Source organism: Oculina patagonica, chromosome 3 (assembly GCF_052425735.1).
Source record: "Oculina patagonica isolate OP01 chromosome 3, crgOcupat, whole genome shotgun sequence".
NCBI lineage: Eukaryota > Metazoa > Cnidaria > Anthozoa > Scleractinia > Oculinidae > Oculina > Oculina patagonica.
Window position 1 is genome coordinate 672,188 of NC_135760.1, and position 14,647 is coordinate 686,834.

General features: G+C 36.8%; 2 protein-coding genes and 1 long non-coding RNA gene across 3 annotated transcripts in view; 2 read left to right on the plus strand and 1 right to left on the minus strand.

The window, feature by feature from the left end:
- Window positions 1–14,647, minus strand: part of LOC144646043 (uncharacterized) — a 95,987-nt gene that overhangs the window by 24,595 nt on the left and 56,745 nt on the right. The gene's annotated exons all lie outside the window — the stretch shown is intronic.
- On the plus strand, window positions 1,518–3,920 carry LOC144645989 (uncharacterized). The gene is made up of 2 exons (XM_078505505.1): window positions 1,518–1,705; window positions 2,924–3,920. Exons 1-2 carry the CDS (start codon window positions 1,533–1,535, stop codon window positions 3,438–3,440), a joined length of 690 nt encoding a protein of 229 aa, XP_078361631.1. The 5' UTR covers window positions 1,518–1,532; the 3' UTR covers window positions 3,441–3,920.
- LOC144645990 (transmembrane protein 65-like) lies at window positions 6,562–11,622 on the plus strand. Its single transcript, XM_078505506.1, has 7 exons — window positions 6,562–6,807; window positions 6,994–7,038; window positions 8,471–8,538; window positions 8,881–8,935; window positions 9,174–9,216; window positions 9,466–9,571; window positions 10,222–11,622. The coding sequence occupies exons 1-7, from the start codon at window positions 6,597–6,599 to the stop codon at window positions 10,327–10,329; spliced, it is 636 nt and encodes a 211-aa protein (XP_078361632.1). The 5' UTR covers window positions 6,562–6,596; the 3' UTR covers window positions 10,330–11,622.

Here is a 14,647-nt window from a genome sequence, read left to right on the forward strand (position 1 = left end):
TGTACAAGATTAAAAGACCTCCTGGACAGAATTTTTTTGAGGGCTAAGCTCGTCATGATGAAGATGAATTTTTCAACAATGACACGAGCATGGGACAAAGAAAACATTCTGAGTCCCCGACGGGAATCAAACCCATAGCCTCCCAGAAACCGGTTGGGTGTTCTAACCAACTGAGCTACGAGAGACTCGTGGTGAGCTGGGCCATTTACTAGGTTGATGTGTGACACGCGTCCTGCCTACTGCTAGGATCAGCAATGTCGAAATCATTACGTGTGTAGTAAATAATAAAGATGGTAAATTTTAAGTTCGGTGATAAATAATAAAGATAAATTTTTCAATAATGACACGACTCCTCGCATGGGACAAAGAAAATTCTGAGTCCCCGACGGGAATAGAACCCATAGCCTCCCAGATACCGGTTGGGCGCTCTAACCAACTGAGCTACGAGAGACTCGTTGTGAGCTGGGCCATTTATTAGGTTGATAAGTGACACGCGTCCTGCATACTGTTAGGAACTGCAATGTCGAAATCATCAAGTGTGTTGTAAATAATAAAGATGGTAAACTGTAAGCTCGGTGATAAATATTAAATGAAGATTAATAACGAAGCGCGCGAAGTCTAAAAATAGAATGCAAATGAATATAACCCCACGAGGCTCAGAAAACATCAGCGTGTTCTGAGAGAAATAGAAGGAATTAAGGCGAAGTTTTTGTTTTATGAAAGTGTTTTAGGGACACCGGTTGTTTTAGAAAGTGTTTTGGGAAAATCGTCCACCATTTCGGTTTTTTTGTCTGAGTCTTGTGTGAAAACGCACAGCGCGCGTCAGCTGCACACGGCGTACAAAACTGACGTCAACACGATAAAAGAAACCAACTAAATGCACACGAAATGATGCAATATTTTCGCGGCAAAAAACGTCAGCTCGAATCGATTTCCTGCAAGTGACACAAGTCGCTCGTTCCGAGCCATTCCTCGACGCACGGACAAATGAAATTTCGCGCGGTCACTCGAGCGCGATTTCAAAGCGAGCTTAGTCAAGTAACTCTATCGACACGAAACGAGCGACTTGGAGCAAGTCTAGGGACAAAGAAAAGTTCAGAGTCCCCGACGGGAATCGAACCCACGGCCTCCCAGAAACTGGTAAGGCGCTCTAACCAACTGAGCTACGAGAGACTCGTGGTGAGCTGGGCCATTTACTAGGTTGATATGTAGAGCGTCCAACCGGTATCTGGGAGGCCATGGGTTCGATTCCCGTCGGGGACTCAGAATTTTTCTTTGTCCCATGCTCGGTGTCATTGTTGAAAAACTAATCTTCAGTTTGTAATTAGTTTTTATAGCAGTGAGTTGCATGAAAATGTAAGTCCAGGCGTACGTTTCTGAACAAGTTCCTTTTGCATTCATTTATAATAAAAAATTTTTTGGTTGACACAGACTTGCACCGTTTCCAGGCACGGCTATGCTGTCAAAAAGTACCGACTTTACCCCGTCCCTGCCTTTCCCCTGCCCTCCCCTACAAGTCCATTGTTGCCGGGATGACGTCATTAGTAGAAACGTGCTTGCCAACAAAACACAACATGGCGGACAAGGATGGCAAAGGTCCGAATGACGCTTGTGAAAAACAAGGCCAGATCAGCGACAACAAGTTGAAAGGCACGGAGAAAGATCTTCAGACGATTTTCAAGAAACTCAGGGTAGACAATAGACCGTAAGTAGTTATTGAATACGTCTTGTTTTTCCCAAAATTCACGTTTCAGTTCAATATAGCGTGGGGATCGATATTGAGAAGTAAGCTTAACGTTTTGTTTACGATAAATCAAATGTCTTCCTGTTAATTGCTATTTGGCTTACTTTTCTGGACTTTTCTACAGACCCAATACTTTATTTTAACCTCGGTTATGTGATCTGAAAAACTTCCACTAAGTGAATTGTCGCGTTACTACATTTTGACTTTCGGTTTTCTACATGAATCAGCAACAAATATATATCTGGCAAATATACGAACAACAGTTGATTGTCTTTTAGTGAATTCTATAAACGTACGCGGTATATTGTATTACAACTACGACATACATCATCCTTACATTCTCCTGTTTTAGTTTAAGCTTCTGCATTTTATTTTATTGGTACCATTTCAGAAAAATGCTGCTTATTTATTTTACAATAATGTGTCTTGAATTGTGCTTTGTTGTTTTCAATTAAAACCTCGACTTCTATTTCGGGATAAAGGATTTAAGAGATGAATCTATTTACGCTCTCTAACAAATGCTAGTTTAGTTTAAAAACTCAATTGCCCATGCATCAAATTATTTTAAACCGAGTTCACCCTTCGCATTCAAATTTAGACATTATTTTTTTTGCTGTGTCATCATACTGTAAGTGTTAACCAATCTGAATGGATTTATTGATAATGTATTGAAATATTAATGAAACTTACTGAAATAAAAACCCAAGGGCTTCAGAATGTAAAACAGGCAAACTTGAAAACAGATCAAAGAATTTCTGAAAAAAAAAAATCAATAGAAAAAAGTTTTTACCTCTCTTTATGGAATAAACAAACACCACCAAACAGGTCAAATATTCAATATTTGGCCTGTTTGGTAGTGCAGTTGGTTTATCCAGTACAAAGTTTATTCACCCGCTGCGTGACCATGCTCCCACACTTGGCTGGAATTAAGTTTGGTGCCATCCACTTTTTTAACGATGTTTATATTCTATCCTCAAGTAATAGCCTTGCAGACATTATTTTTTCACTCAAGTTGTTTCACATTGCTAGTGTGAGTTTCCATAAAATAATTTCACCTATCAAATCTACCGTTAAAATCACAAACATATTAAGATTGAAGGAGAAATTTCAACTGAAAAAAATTACTTCTGTTATCTTTAGATTAGAATGTTTCAACTTGTTGTTTTCTCCTCCATACAGCAAAAGACTTTATAGGAAAGCACGACTTGCATCTCTTGGTGATTTAAGAAATAGAGACAATGGAAACAAACAGATTCCAAGACGAATCCTTAAAAAGCCAACATTTATCTACAAGAACCAACAAGCTTCAACAATTTTGTACAAGAATCAAGCTCGTGGAATAAGACGCAGAAGACGTAAAGCAAGTGACTGTCTTGAATTGAGAAATGAAGGAAGTTCAAAAGACCAAAGAGAATCGCTCAGTGACAGTGAACTTGAATGCAACAAATCTTTCAGAGCTAAGAGTAAACACAGTGCAAGAAAAGAAATCAGAGTTGAACAAAAGCTTAATTTTCAATCAAGGGAAATGGTTGCAGACTGTAGCAGGCAGCACAGAAGGTTACAGTGTGCAAATGTACAAAAACATGCAGGGATGAACTTTGATGACACAACACCCGAAGAGCTTGCTGCTTATTTTGATCAGTTGCTCTATTTTCCTAAGCCTATGTCAGCTATGGCTGAAATGATGTATACGTAACTGCGCAAAGCCTTTCCACTTTCCTCTTGTACAATATAAAGTCGGGTCTTTTTCTCTTCTATTTCTCTTTCAAAGTAGAAGTATTATTGTTTTGACAAATCTGTCATAAAAGTATAATTTTCACTATTAGTTATTTCATAAATAAATTTATAACAATATTTGAGTTGAAAAGCTGAAAAAGTTTCTTTGTAATAAACATGTACTGTGGAGTTTTAGGTTATTGTTTTCAGCTTCTGTTTGTTAATTTTGAAATTTGCTAATTAATTTACTACAGTTCAGCCTCAAATACACTCATTTAACGTGTTATTTTACATTGCTGATGTACCCAGAGTCTTGTTGAGTCTTGCTTTTTTATTTAACATCTTCACTTGGATGCAAAAAGTATGCTGTACACAGGCTGAGGTGAACATGGATTTCTCAATTTCCTTTAAAATTAAAGCCAGGTAAAATGTTAAAATTAAAATGTTAAAATTAATTTTATCCATCAAATAATAATTTTTTCTTGTGCATCATTGGTCATGTGCCTGCATGGTTAAAGAAACCCCCAATAAGTGCCTAGGATCTCATTACAGTGGAACCCCGATATAACGATATGCCACGGGGGCAGTAAAATTATATCGTTATATCGAGGAATCGTTATATCGGGGTTCCGTCCCATACATTTTACTATTGCCGGGACATAACATATTCATCGTTATATCGGGAATATCGTTATATCGAAGATCGTTATATCGGGGTTCCACTGTATTTATTTATCAACTTTTGTGGGTGACTTGATATAATTTACATTCCTAACGACCCTAAGAGATGTACTTCTTGTCATAATCAATTTTTTAGTGATGAAGACAATTGCTTTGAATACCTTCTTAGTGGCAAGTACTGTAGTGGCAATGTAGTCTGATCATCGTTGTACTTAGGAAACACTAACAGTGGTCAACATTGCAACCTAAGCAGTACTAGACTATGAGCATGAGGCCTGTATTTTTTCTAAGTGCACCAAGTGTGAACTGAAAAAAAGCGTGAGTGGAAAAATGGCCTGCAAAATGTAGGGATGACTTGCATTTTAAGTAGGTTCTTTTTTCACATGTCTTGCCCCCAGATAATTTTTTTAGAATCAGTTTTCCACTCGCTCGCACTCGGGGGGGGGGGGGGGTACTCCATATAATGGCTTATACGGGAAGGCACAAGTTTTGGTATACGAAAGGGTATGAAAATCCATCATTTAGGTTTTTAAAAGGGCCTTTAGTTAAAATATTTCGAACAGACGCACTTTATGGCTGTATTATTTTAATTTATTTAGCGCAGCATAAAAATGACAAGAAAACGTCCTATTCTAAGTCTATGCCATGTCTTTTAGGTATATGAAAGGGGTACCTTTTTTCAGTAAAAGGTATACGAAAGGGGTACAATTTCTGTCAAAATGGTATATAAAAGGGTACCGTATTTACTCGAATAAGCGCCGCGGCGCTTATTAAATTTTTTGCACCTCAAGTGCGGTGCTTATTCTAGGGCGGCGCTTATTTGAGGGCGGCGCTTATTTAAAATTTGGACGCCACGAAGAATGTAATCTTTTACAGTAATTGAAAATAGCATCTTTTGATTGTCAATATTCATCTCTTGCTGAAGAGAGAAGTGGCGCTAGCTGTCCTGGCAAAGTTCGCGGCCTTCACAACATTTACAGAACTCCGTATTGTAAGAATGTTGGATAGAAAAACTAATGGGCGAGTGGCAAAACAATCACTTTAAGCTGCAAAACATCGCTTTTGATGGAAAGAAATGACCAAGTTTGTATTAGAGATGCTTTATACTGCTGTTTTAAGTTAAACGGAGTTCCTCGAATAAGCGCCGCATCGGGACTGCGGCGCTTATTAACTTTTTTCTCTCAAATGCGGCGCTTATTCGAGGGCGGCACTTATTCGGGGGCGACGCTTATTCAAGTAAATACGGTAAGGGGTAAAAGCTTGGGGCAGAGCCTCCCCGTATAAAACTTTTCTGAGTGCCCCCCGGGGGCTGCTCGTAGTCTACAGTAGTGTAGCAACTCATAAGCTTGTAATTCTACTGGCTCTCTAGCTGGTAGCAGTTGGTATTGTTTTTGGGGCTAGGGTATGATTGTGTAGCAAGCTTAAGCCATTTATTTGCAACCTTGCAAGAGCTGCTACCTGACCCAGAATTTAACTCCTAAAACTTACAGTACGACATTCACCCTGGTGACCTTTACATGTATCATGCTGTATTTATATTTTGGTCGGAAGGCTATTGTGGGTCAGACGAGCCCAAGCTGGCCAGCAATAAACCCTGTTTTTAATTTATATATATCCCAAATAAATTTATATCCAAAGTAAATTGTTAGATTAAGTTTTGTCCAAACTAGCATTGTTTGAATGTAAATGGATCTTGCAAACTAAGGGGCTTTATAATATTTGCAAAGAATTAGGATACACTCTTTTTTTTTTTATAAGAGTACAGTTTTTCCGACCTAGGCTGAATATTCTTATTTTTCTGTCGATTTTAGGCTGAAATATTCTTATTTTTCTGTCGATTTTAGGCTGAAATATTCTTGTGGACATTCTTAGAAAATACCGTTTGACATTTCCGTTTTAGCAAGTATTGGGTAATCAATTACAAGTGTTTGGTGTCCAGATCTGTATCGTGTTACATTGTGCACATGTACCATTGCTTTTCGTTGCAGCCTGGCTGTTTTGGCTTTAAACAAAGCATTCCTCACAGAGATAAAGTGACGGAAATGCAAATACCTGATTTTGTTTCAACTAAAAACTACATTCTTTTCAAATCTCAGCCTCGGGTTTATTCTTAAAATATTCTTAAAAATTCGCAAATTTCAGCCTCGATATTCTTATAAACTAGATTCTTATAAAATAAAAATAGTGTACATAATTAATAAACCCCAAAAAGCCTTTATATTTTTGGTTTGCGGAGATTTGCGGAAAGATTTGGGCGTTGGAAGCCTGCGATAACTAGTGGACAGCTGATTAAGGGTTAGTACTTCCTTCATATATGAAGTATTGTAGTGTCCTAGCAAATGACTTGTTGTTCAGGATACTAAAAGATAATACTAAGACGCTATAATACGGCATATACCGAGTATATACTGTTCAATGAAGAGAAAAAAAAAACACAGAAATTTTAACGGAAGTAATGTATCGTTGTATTTCTTGTGCTTTGCGATGGTCTAAGCCAGGTTCCTTAACAGTACCATGTAGAAGGATATATAGGGGCAAAGGAGGCGGTATAAGTGTGTTCACGACACCTCAAAGTGCGGACGTTTTCGTGGCTAGTTTACACGAAGATGAACGCTACCTGCTTCAAGAAGCACTGCGAATTCATGATCAAGAAATTGAAAATATAGGTAAGTAGGAGGTAATAACCTATACAAAATGGAAATTCGGAGTGTTTATATCTCCCACGTTATCTACGAGTTAGGAAATAGAATCAACTTGGTCCTGATCTTGTTGATTATAAATTTATAATTTACAAGTGCATTTTTGTCCAAGCTTTAGCTTTTATATTTTATTCCTTCTCTTGCGTCAATTAGGAAAAGAAAACACAGCTCCTCCGTCCGTGAAACAGTTGAGATTAGGTAACTTAAAATAATAGTTCAATCAGTTTTTTTCATTAAATATGCCTTGAGCTTAAAAATATAAATAAAACTATGTATTCTTAGATTTGCAGCTTGTGACTGGAACAATTGACATACTTTGTATATGTTAAGGTCTCCAAGATACAGACCACTAGTAATGTATTAATCACCCATTAAATATCCCAGATACCAGCCAAGGGACTTAAAATATGTGTTTTTATGCTTATTTTGGCTGATTTTTTTTTTTTTTGGGGGGGGGGGGATTTTTTTTGTAGATATTTGACTATTTTTGTGAATGAATAGGCGATTACACTGTTGCTCTATTTTTTTAAATTCCATTTACGGTAGTTATCGTGGATGAGAAGAGGTTTCTTGAAATAAATTATTGAAATTGGCGAACTCCTGGATTTTGATGTTTTAGGTTTTTTGTTTTTTGTTTTGGCATTTCTGACTAAGATACTTAACAAACCAGTCCCGTATCGGTTTACACAAGTCTGACAAAATGGATCTCTTTCTTCACACACTCAATATTCTTATTTTGCACAAGAGATTGTTAAAATTGCAAGATAGCATACTCAACTTTACAGCGGTCCATTAAAAGGGAACCTCAGCTGAAAAATAGTTGAATTGGTGTTAAAGCATATTTGATGCCTCTCTTTAACCATTCAAGTTGGTTTTAAATTAATATTTTATTGCATGATTTGAATGAGAAACGTGCAGTTTTGACTTTAAATCTTTAACTCATCGCCATGTTTTCTTTTGCAATGTTTCATGTAAAGTAGTGACATCACTGTATTGTTGAAGACTTCAATAAATTATGGCATCTGCTGGCCAACTTTGCACTAATAAAATGAAGCGGAGTAGGAAATTCAAAAGCACAAAAATTGACAAATCAAAGGCCCAGCATTCAAATGAAAACAAAAAACAAAAAAACATCTGCAACTGAGACCTCACACCTTACTGATTCATGATAAGAATCATTGGTCAGGAATAATGCGAGATGTAACAAGTTTTTGTACCAAAATCACTGAGGTTTATTTTTTATTGTTGCTCTCATCTTTAATATTCCAAGGACAGACTACATTACTCTGTACTTGAATGGTGCAAATTTGTATTCACCAATTTAAATTCTTACACTCTTTGAAAAAGATTCCAATTTTTTCCTAAACATACTAGTTAGCTCACTGAAAGTAGTGACCTTGAACATGTGATTTCTTTGAATTCATGACATATTCTTGGGTTTTATCTTCCAGTTTTATTATTATTTTTTTATTGCATACAAACAAAAAAACTACTTTCAATGCTTACAAATAGTAAACAAAAACTGCTTATAATGCTAAAAAGAAAAAAAAAGGAAGAAAGAACTACAAAGAAAGAAAAATTACATTACAAAAATTGTACAAATTATGATAATGCTTTACTTACATTTCAGTTGCATTTCATAATGCGATTCCATTTGTTGGGTTTGGATTCTTAGATAATGCCATCATGATTATAGCAGTGAGTATTGATTGAATCGGTTTATTCCATTCCTTGTCTTGTGTTTTTTGTTTTGCTTCTTTGTGCAGCATTTACCCTACATGTATATACAGTATGTATAATCATTATGATGGATTTGTAGTACTGACAGTGGGCCGTCATCCTCAAAACCAGCTAAGACTCTAAACTCTAGAGAGAAAGGTTTTTTTATGACTTTTTTTTCCTTGGGCAGGGGAGGGGGGGGGGGCATTATTTGGGGGCATTAGAGTCAGAGGGCTTTTAGCAAATGAATATGGTAATTAAATTGTTCTAAATGACTTCTATTGGTTCAAGTTTACAACACAGCAATTCTTCTCATTTTAGGGAGAATATATAGATTTAACAATTGGGATGACCCTAGGGATTTCGACCATGGCAGGTTAGACATCTTTGTTTGACATTCCGTATTTTTAAGTTAATACATGATCTTCAGTGGATAAGACAATACATTGAGCTTGTTGAGCTCTTCCGTCTAGTAAAAATATTGATCCTAAACCAACCAGAAAAAGAGGAACGCTACGTTATATTTTGCCGTAAAGTCTGGAGTAAGATAAAAAATAAAAATAAAAAAGGACATGATTGTAGTTAAATCTGATTTATAATAATTTTGGTTTCAGCTGCTGCCCTTGGTAACATTGTGTCTGATGTCTCTGGAATAGGGTAAAATTAATTATTTTACAATCACTCATTATAATTATTTCTTGTTTTTAACTAAGACCAACTAATGATTATTTTTCAAAGCCTTAATTTTGATTTCCAAATTACAATGTTGCAATACACGACAACTTTTACTACAAGGATAAATCATGTGAAGCATGCAGTTTTGTAATAATGCAACTTCAACAAGGAGTGTACATGTACATGTAGGTGATATTTGTGATAAATTATGTTATATTTCATTTGATACAGGCTTGCTCATTATGTTGAGGCAGCAACGAATAGACTGGGATATGAAAGCCCTAACCTTAGTTCAAAACAAACAGAAATGCCAAGAACAAGATTCGTAACAAACATGGTAAGTGCTGCAATATATATAAAACCCATGTACATGCTGTATGGGATAACATTATTTAAATAAATTTATTGTGTTAATTCTTTACAGAGATTCCAACCATCCTGATTTGATCGGGAGTCTCCCAATTTGATGCGTTGCCTCCCGCTCACCTGATTTTTATCACATTCTCCCGATTTATCATGAAATTCTGAAAACAAGGAAAAAATTGCTAATCTTGAGCAAATTTTTTGGGATCTGAGTGTCTTAAAAGTAAAGAAAAGCAAAAAAATGTCTGTAAAAAGAATAAAGACCTTAATATAGAATAACTAAGAAATAACTGAATGCCAAGATGCCGGAAATGGCACTTGAAAGAACCTAAGTAATATTTTGCAAAATTTCCCAGCGGAATATGCCCCCAGACCCCCCTTGTCAGGCTCTCACCTTCAGCGCTAAAAATACTCCTTATTTTCCTTCAAAAAGGGTTGGAATCTCTGTCTGTACAACTGCTATAAAAAAATGAATCATGAGAAAGCTGTTCACAAAAAGAAAGAAAAGATGAGTAACTTTCAAACATTTCTGTGCAATTTTGTTAAAATAATTTGCAAAGAAAGTGGAAAATTGTACTAGGCTATAAAATCTGTAATTTTTTTGGTCTGTTTCATTTTTTTTAGGGAAGAGCCCTGGGAATTGTTGTAGGATGTTTCATTGGTATGTTTCCACTGTTCTTTTACAACAGCAAAGAAGAACAAGAAGAAATGTCAGTGGCCAGTAAAAGCTAGCAATGAATTAAATGATAATAATAATTGCCATTACCTTTACTCCACCCTCTTTATATGGGTCTTCATACCAGCAAGAATTCTCAAAATCAGGACCCTTCCATTATTTGTAGGTAGTAGCCTCAGCTGTTTTGGACAGCACCATTTTAGGGGAAGCCAAAAACTTTTAAATTTCCAGAGTACATTACATTATTTTTTATATTAACTGAAGGTTGTTTGTGCGTTCTGGTTAATTGGTCACTTAAAAGCTATTTACTATAATACTGATACGGTCAACTCTTTCTTAATGGACACCTCCATAAGACGGGCACCTGGTGTTGGTCCAGTCCCTGCTATAAGTCATTTTACTATAACGAATCTCCCTATAAGATGGACACCTCTCTAACACGGACAGTTGGAGTTTGTCTAAAAGGTGTCCATTTTAGAGAGAGTTGACTGTAAACCAATACATTTGTGATTGTACCACACATTTCTATGGTTTTATTTTTATTTTTATGGTTTTGTTTGTTCAATAATCCACCTAGGATATCAGAAGAACACTTGAAAAGATTGTAAATCACTCACCTTTGGCTTTTGTGTGCTTAATTCTTTAATACCAGTAATAATTTATTCAAGACTTGTTAACGGCTTGTTACAACAGTTCCACAAAAAAGAAATTCATAGGTTGATAACCCTGTATTAAGGATTTCCTGGCATAAAAAGGGTAAAAGTGCACCCGTATGTACAAGTATTAATGTATGAATCGGTGTAAGGTAATTAAAAATAACAAATAAACCATAGAAATGCTTGGTTGTATCTAATAATTTAGAAACAATCAAACATCACAACTGAACACTTTCACAGTTGTGTACATGTACGTGTAGTTAGGTATGTTATACCAATCTAAATTATTTTAGCTTTTTACCCCTTTGCTGTTTTAAATGGTATTATTTGAGCTTTGCAGGGTAATAAAAATTATATCTTTACTCATTAGTTTTAATAAGAAAACGTATGGGTAACTGTATTTTTACAACTGTTTTTATTATGTGGGTGATTAATGCCCAACTTCAGCTCAATTGCTGTAACATGCTTTCTCCAGGTCACAGCCTGTTCATATCGCTTGATACTGAACCCAGGATATGTTCACTGTGTTATCTTCAATAGCATCCACCTTCAGTATCAATACACACGGTCATAAAGAAGGGATGTTTATTGTTTTATTTTAGCCCCATTGTATTATTGGGGGGGGGGGGAGTGGATGTTAGCAAAAATCATAACTTTAATTTAACTAAAAATATCAACAGTTTTTACCACTTACCCAGTGTCATTGTCCTTATTTTCTATTTAAATATGTCTATTTTCATTTTTCTGTTGGATCACTCAATTCCCCTCCCCCCCTCCCGATCAGTCCTGGGAACTTAGAGCAAACGCCTTATCGTATTCACTTGCCAAGTCGATGATGGTTATTTAGCAGCTGGCTTGTTAATCCAAATTTCTTCCCCATAGTCAATGTAATTCTTGTGGAAAAACCAGGTTTACCTAATCAGTGAGATCTCAAATGATTTTGGTGTTGACGTTTTCTTTCCATTTGTGGCAGGAGAAGAATTGTTGCACCGTTTAAGCAGCTAAAAACAAAACAAACAAACAAACAAACAGGTGTTTTTGCTGTTTGAAAAATAAACAGCATTAAACAGTGTGTGTATGTATGCTAGGTTTCTGTTCTGTTTTGGCTGGCCAACGCACCCAATAGGCCTTATGCATGATAACGTTTTATGCTCAAAATTCACCACCAAGCCTCGTTTGCGCGAATTTTTCTACTCCTCGGCCACCTTCATGCAGTTTTGACGTGGGTGTTCTTTTCATCTGTGCTGCTTTGTTTATTAGTTCATGAAAAAATTTACATGTTTGCATTTCAGAAGCGAGGCTTGGTGGTGAAGCTAGCCAGTCTGACGTAAACACGCATAAGCGCTTCTCTTGGGGCTATTTAACCACTGAGATGTGTGTCCGGATATGTAGTGGAGGCAAAATACATTGTGTATGTATGCTGGGTTACTGTTTCCCTTAATTGAGGTATCACAACTTATGTTACTGAGTTAATTTCCAGAACTTTGACTACTGCGGTCTGTCAAAATAAATGGTGCCTACGTGATTCAGGACTTAAATGCACACATTTTCCAAAAAAGCAATTCCTGCAAAGCAAAAACGGCTGAAAAAAAAAAATCTTATAAGGAAAGCCATGTGGGAAAAATCAAGCAAGCGCTTTTTACTATGCAGGACCTGTGTTTTGCTCAAAAAAATTCTTGCACAACCTGAAGGTGAAAACAAAATCTTGCCTAGAAACATTGTCCAAGCCCCCTCCTCCCCTCAAAAAATAACTTGGTCCGTCCCTAAAATGGGATTTAAAAGTTTGCTATAAAAATTGTTCAATAAACTTGCAGCACGTTGGTTGCCAAGTCTGGATTCACTCGGCTTCAGCTAGCCTGCGTTGCAGACGAACAAAACCTCGCAACGCAGGCTAGGCTTCAGCTCGTTATTTTAAAGTGGTTCACAATTTTATAGTCTAGCTGTCAAGAGCTCGCCCTTAGCATCCTAGTACGGCTAGCCCGATGGTGCGGCTGAAGAACGTTTACTGTAAACTACTAAAACTTTTATCTGTTAACAGATTCCGATCCAAATGATGGCAACGTTAAAACAGTTTAAAATGCCCTTTTTTGACCGGTTGAGTTGAAAACTTCTCCGTTCTAGTTTTGCGGCTTAGCTCTCCAAGTTGCCTTCGCACAGAATCATCAAACGCAATTCCCGCCTTGAGACTAAACGGTGTACAAAAAGCCAAAAGACACTGGATTATTATTGTACTATCAGAGCCACGTCGATGTGAGATATGAACAGTTGCTGTTGAAAACGATGCTGAATCGTGGTTTAAAGGTTTCATCTACCTAGCAGCTGTTCCACTAGCCTGCGTGAAGCCGTCTCCTATTGCGACAAAAAAAGACGACTGTACGCAGGCTACTGTTCCACCTAGAATGTGAACGTCTCACGGAGACTTTCTCTCTACTTCAGTGCCCAGTCCCACTTTGTGAATCAACGGTCAGTGATTTTGTTTCTGAAAAAGTTTAAGGCCCAAAATCTAAACAAACGTGAAGAAAAAGAAGAAAGGACAAGTGAAAATAATATTACTGTAATAAATAGTAAAAATGGAAAATGTCAAGCTCGGTGATGGATGGTCAAGATCCTATTGCTGATACTAGCAGTATACAGGACACGTGGCACATATCAACCTAGTAAAATGGCCCAGTTCGATTCACCGCGAGTCTCTCGCTCATTTGGGAGATTCCTGTTGGGGGACTCCGATTTTTTTCTTTGCTCCACGCTCCTGACATAATAAACATTTTATCTTTATCAATAATATTACTATCGTGACGGCACAAAAACCTAGGAGGTCTTTCATAGTGGCAACCGAAGAAAATACCGCCGCCGTCTGCTTCAGACGGATAGAACGTATGAAGATCGACTGTGGGACAAACGTCGATCTTTTCATGAAACGAGCTTAATAAATAAAATTATCGATTTGCATGTTAATGTATTTTAAGCCTCGAAATATTCGTTCTTGCTGCTCTGAATTTGGTTCGACGAATTATGTTCGACGTTTGACCCAACGGTCGAGCTTTTCCTGTTTGGGTCGACCCAAAACCGCAATTTAGTTCGTCTCATGTGAAGTTCGACGTTTGGCTTGGGCCTTAGTGCCAATTACTATGCGAGCGGTGGAATCCTGAAGCAGCTAAAATTTGTAAATGTTCTCGATCTGTTTTGTAGTTCCAGCTAAAAGAAAAAATTACAAAACAGTTCTTTGAATGCTTACTAGTACTTATAAATACAAGCAGAAAAAAAAAAACACAACAAAAGCGAGATCTTGAACTAAGAAATGGACAATTACATCAGTACAGTAACAATGAGTTGACTGACGGTATACCTTGCTTCAAAGTCTTTAAACAATATTTGGATCGTAAGAAAATTGAAGGTCTATTACCAGGATTCAATCTTTTTTAACTGGCGTAGAGCGTTTACTGTAAGTTTAATATTTAAATCGCACAACACCATTCAGTGAAGATCTTTGGAGACCTGGGGCAAGCTCGCATTTGGAGTCCTCGTCACGGCGTGAAAGACAGTAATTTTTTTATTAAACAAATGTGGTAGTCAGAAGGCCAATAACTTAAATCAATCAATCAGGTTGCCCCATTGTCGGTCCAATATTTTCTTAGTATTGGACCGGCTATTTTCCCGAATGATCCATCTGATCATAAATTATTTGTGCACTGTAATGGCATAATTTACAAAAGTGTGA

Excerpts from the sequence above, each read along its gene's own strand:
- LOC144645989 (XM_078505505.1), top strand. The coding sequence starts at position 1,533 with ATGACGTCATTAGTAGAAACGTGCTTGCCAACAAAACACAACATGGCG. Across the intron at positions 1,706-2,923 it reads CTCAGGGTAGACAATAGACC|CAAAAGACTTTATAGGAAAG; the intron begins GTAAGTAGTTAT and ends TCCTCCATACAG.
- LOC144645990 (XM_078505506.1), top strand. The coding sequence starts at position 6,597 with ATGTATCGTTGTATTTCTTGTGCTTTGCGATGGTCTAAGCCAGGTTCC. Across the intron at positions 8,539-8,880 it reads ATGCCATCATGATTATAGCA|GGAGAATATATAGATTTAAC; the intron begins GTGAGTATTGAT and ends TTCTCATTTTAG. Across the intron at positions 9,217-9,465 it reads TCTGATGTCTCTGGAATAGG|GCTTGCTCATTATGTTGAGG; the intron begins GTAAAATTAATT and ends CATTTGATACAG.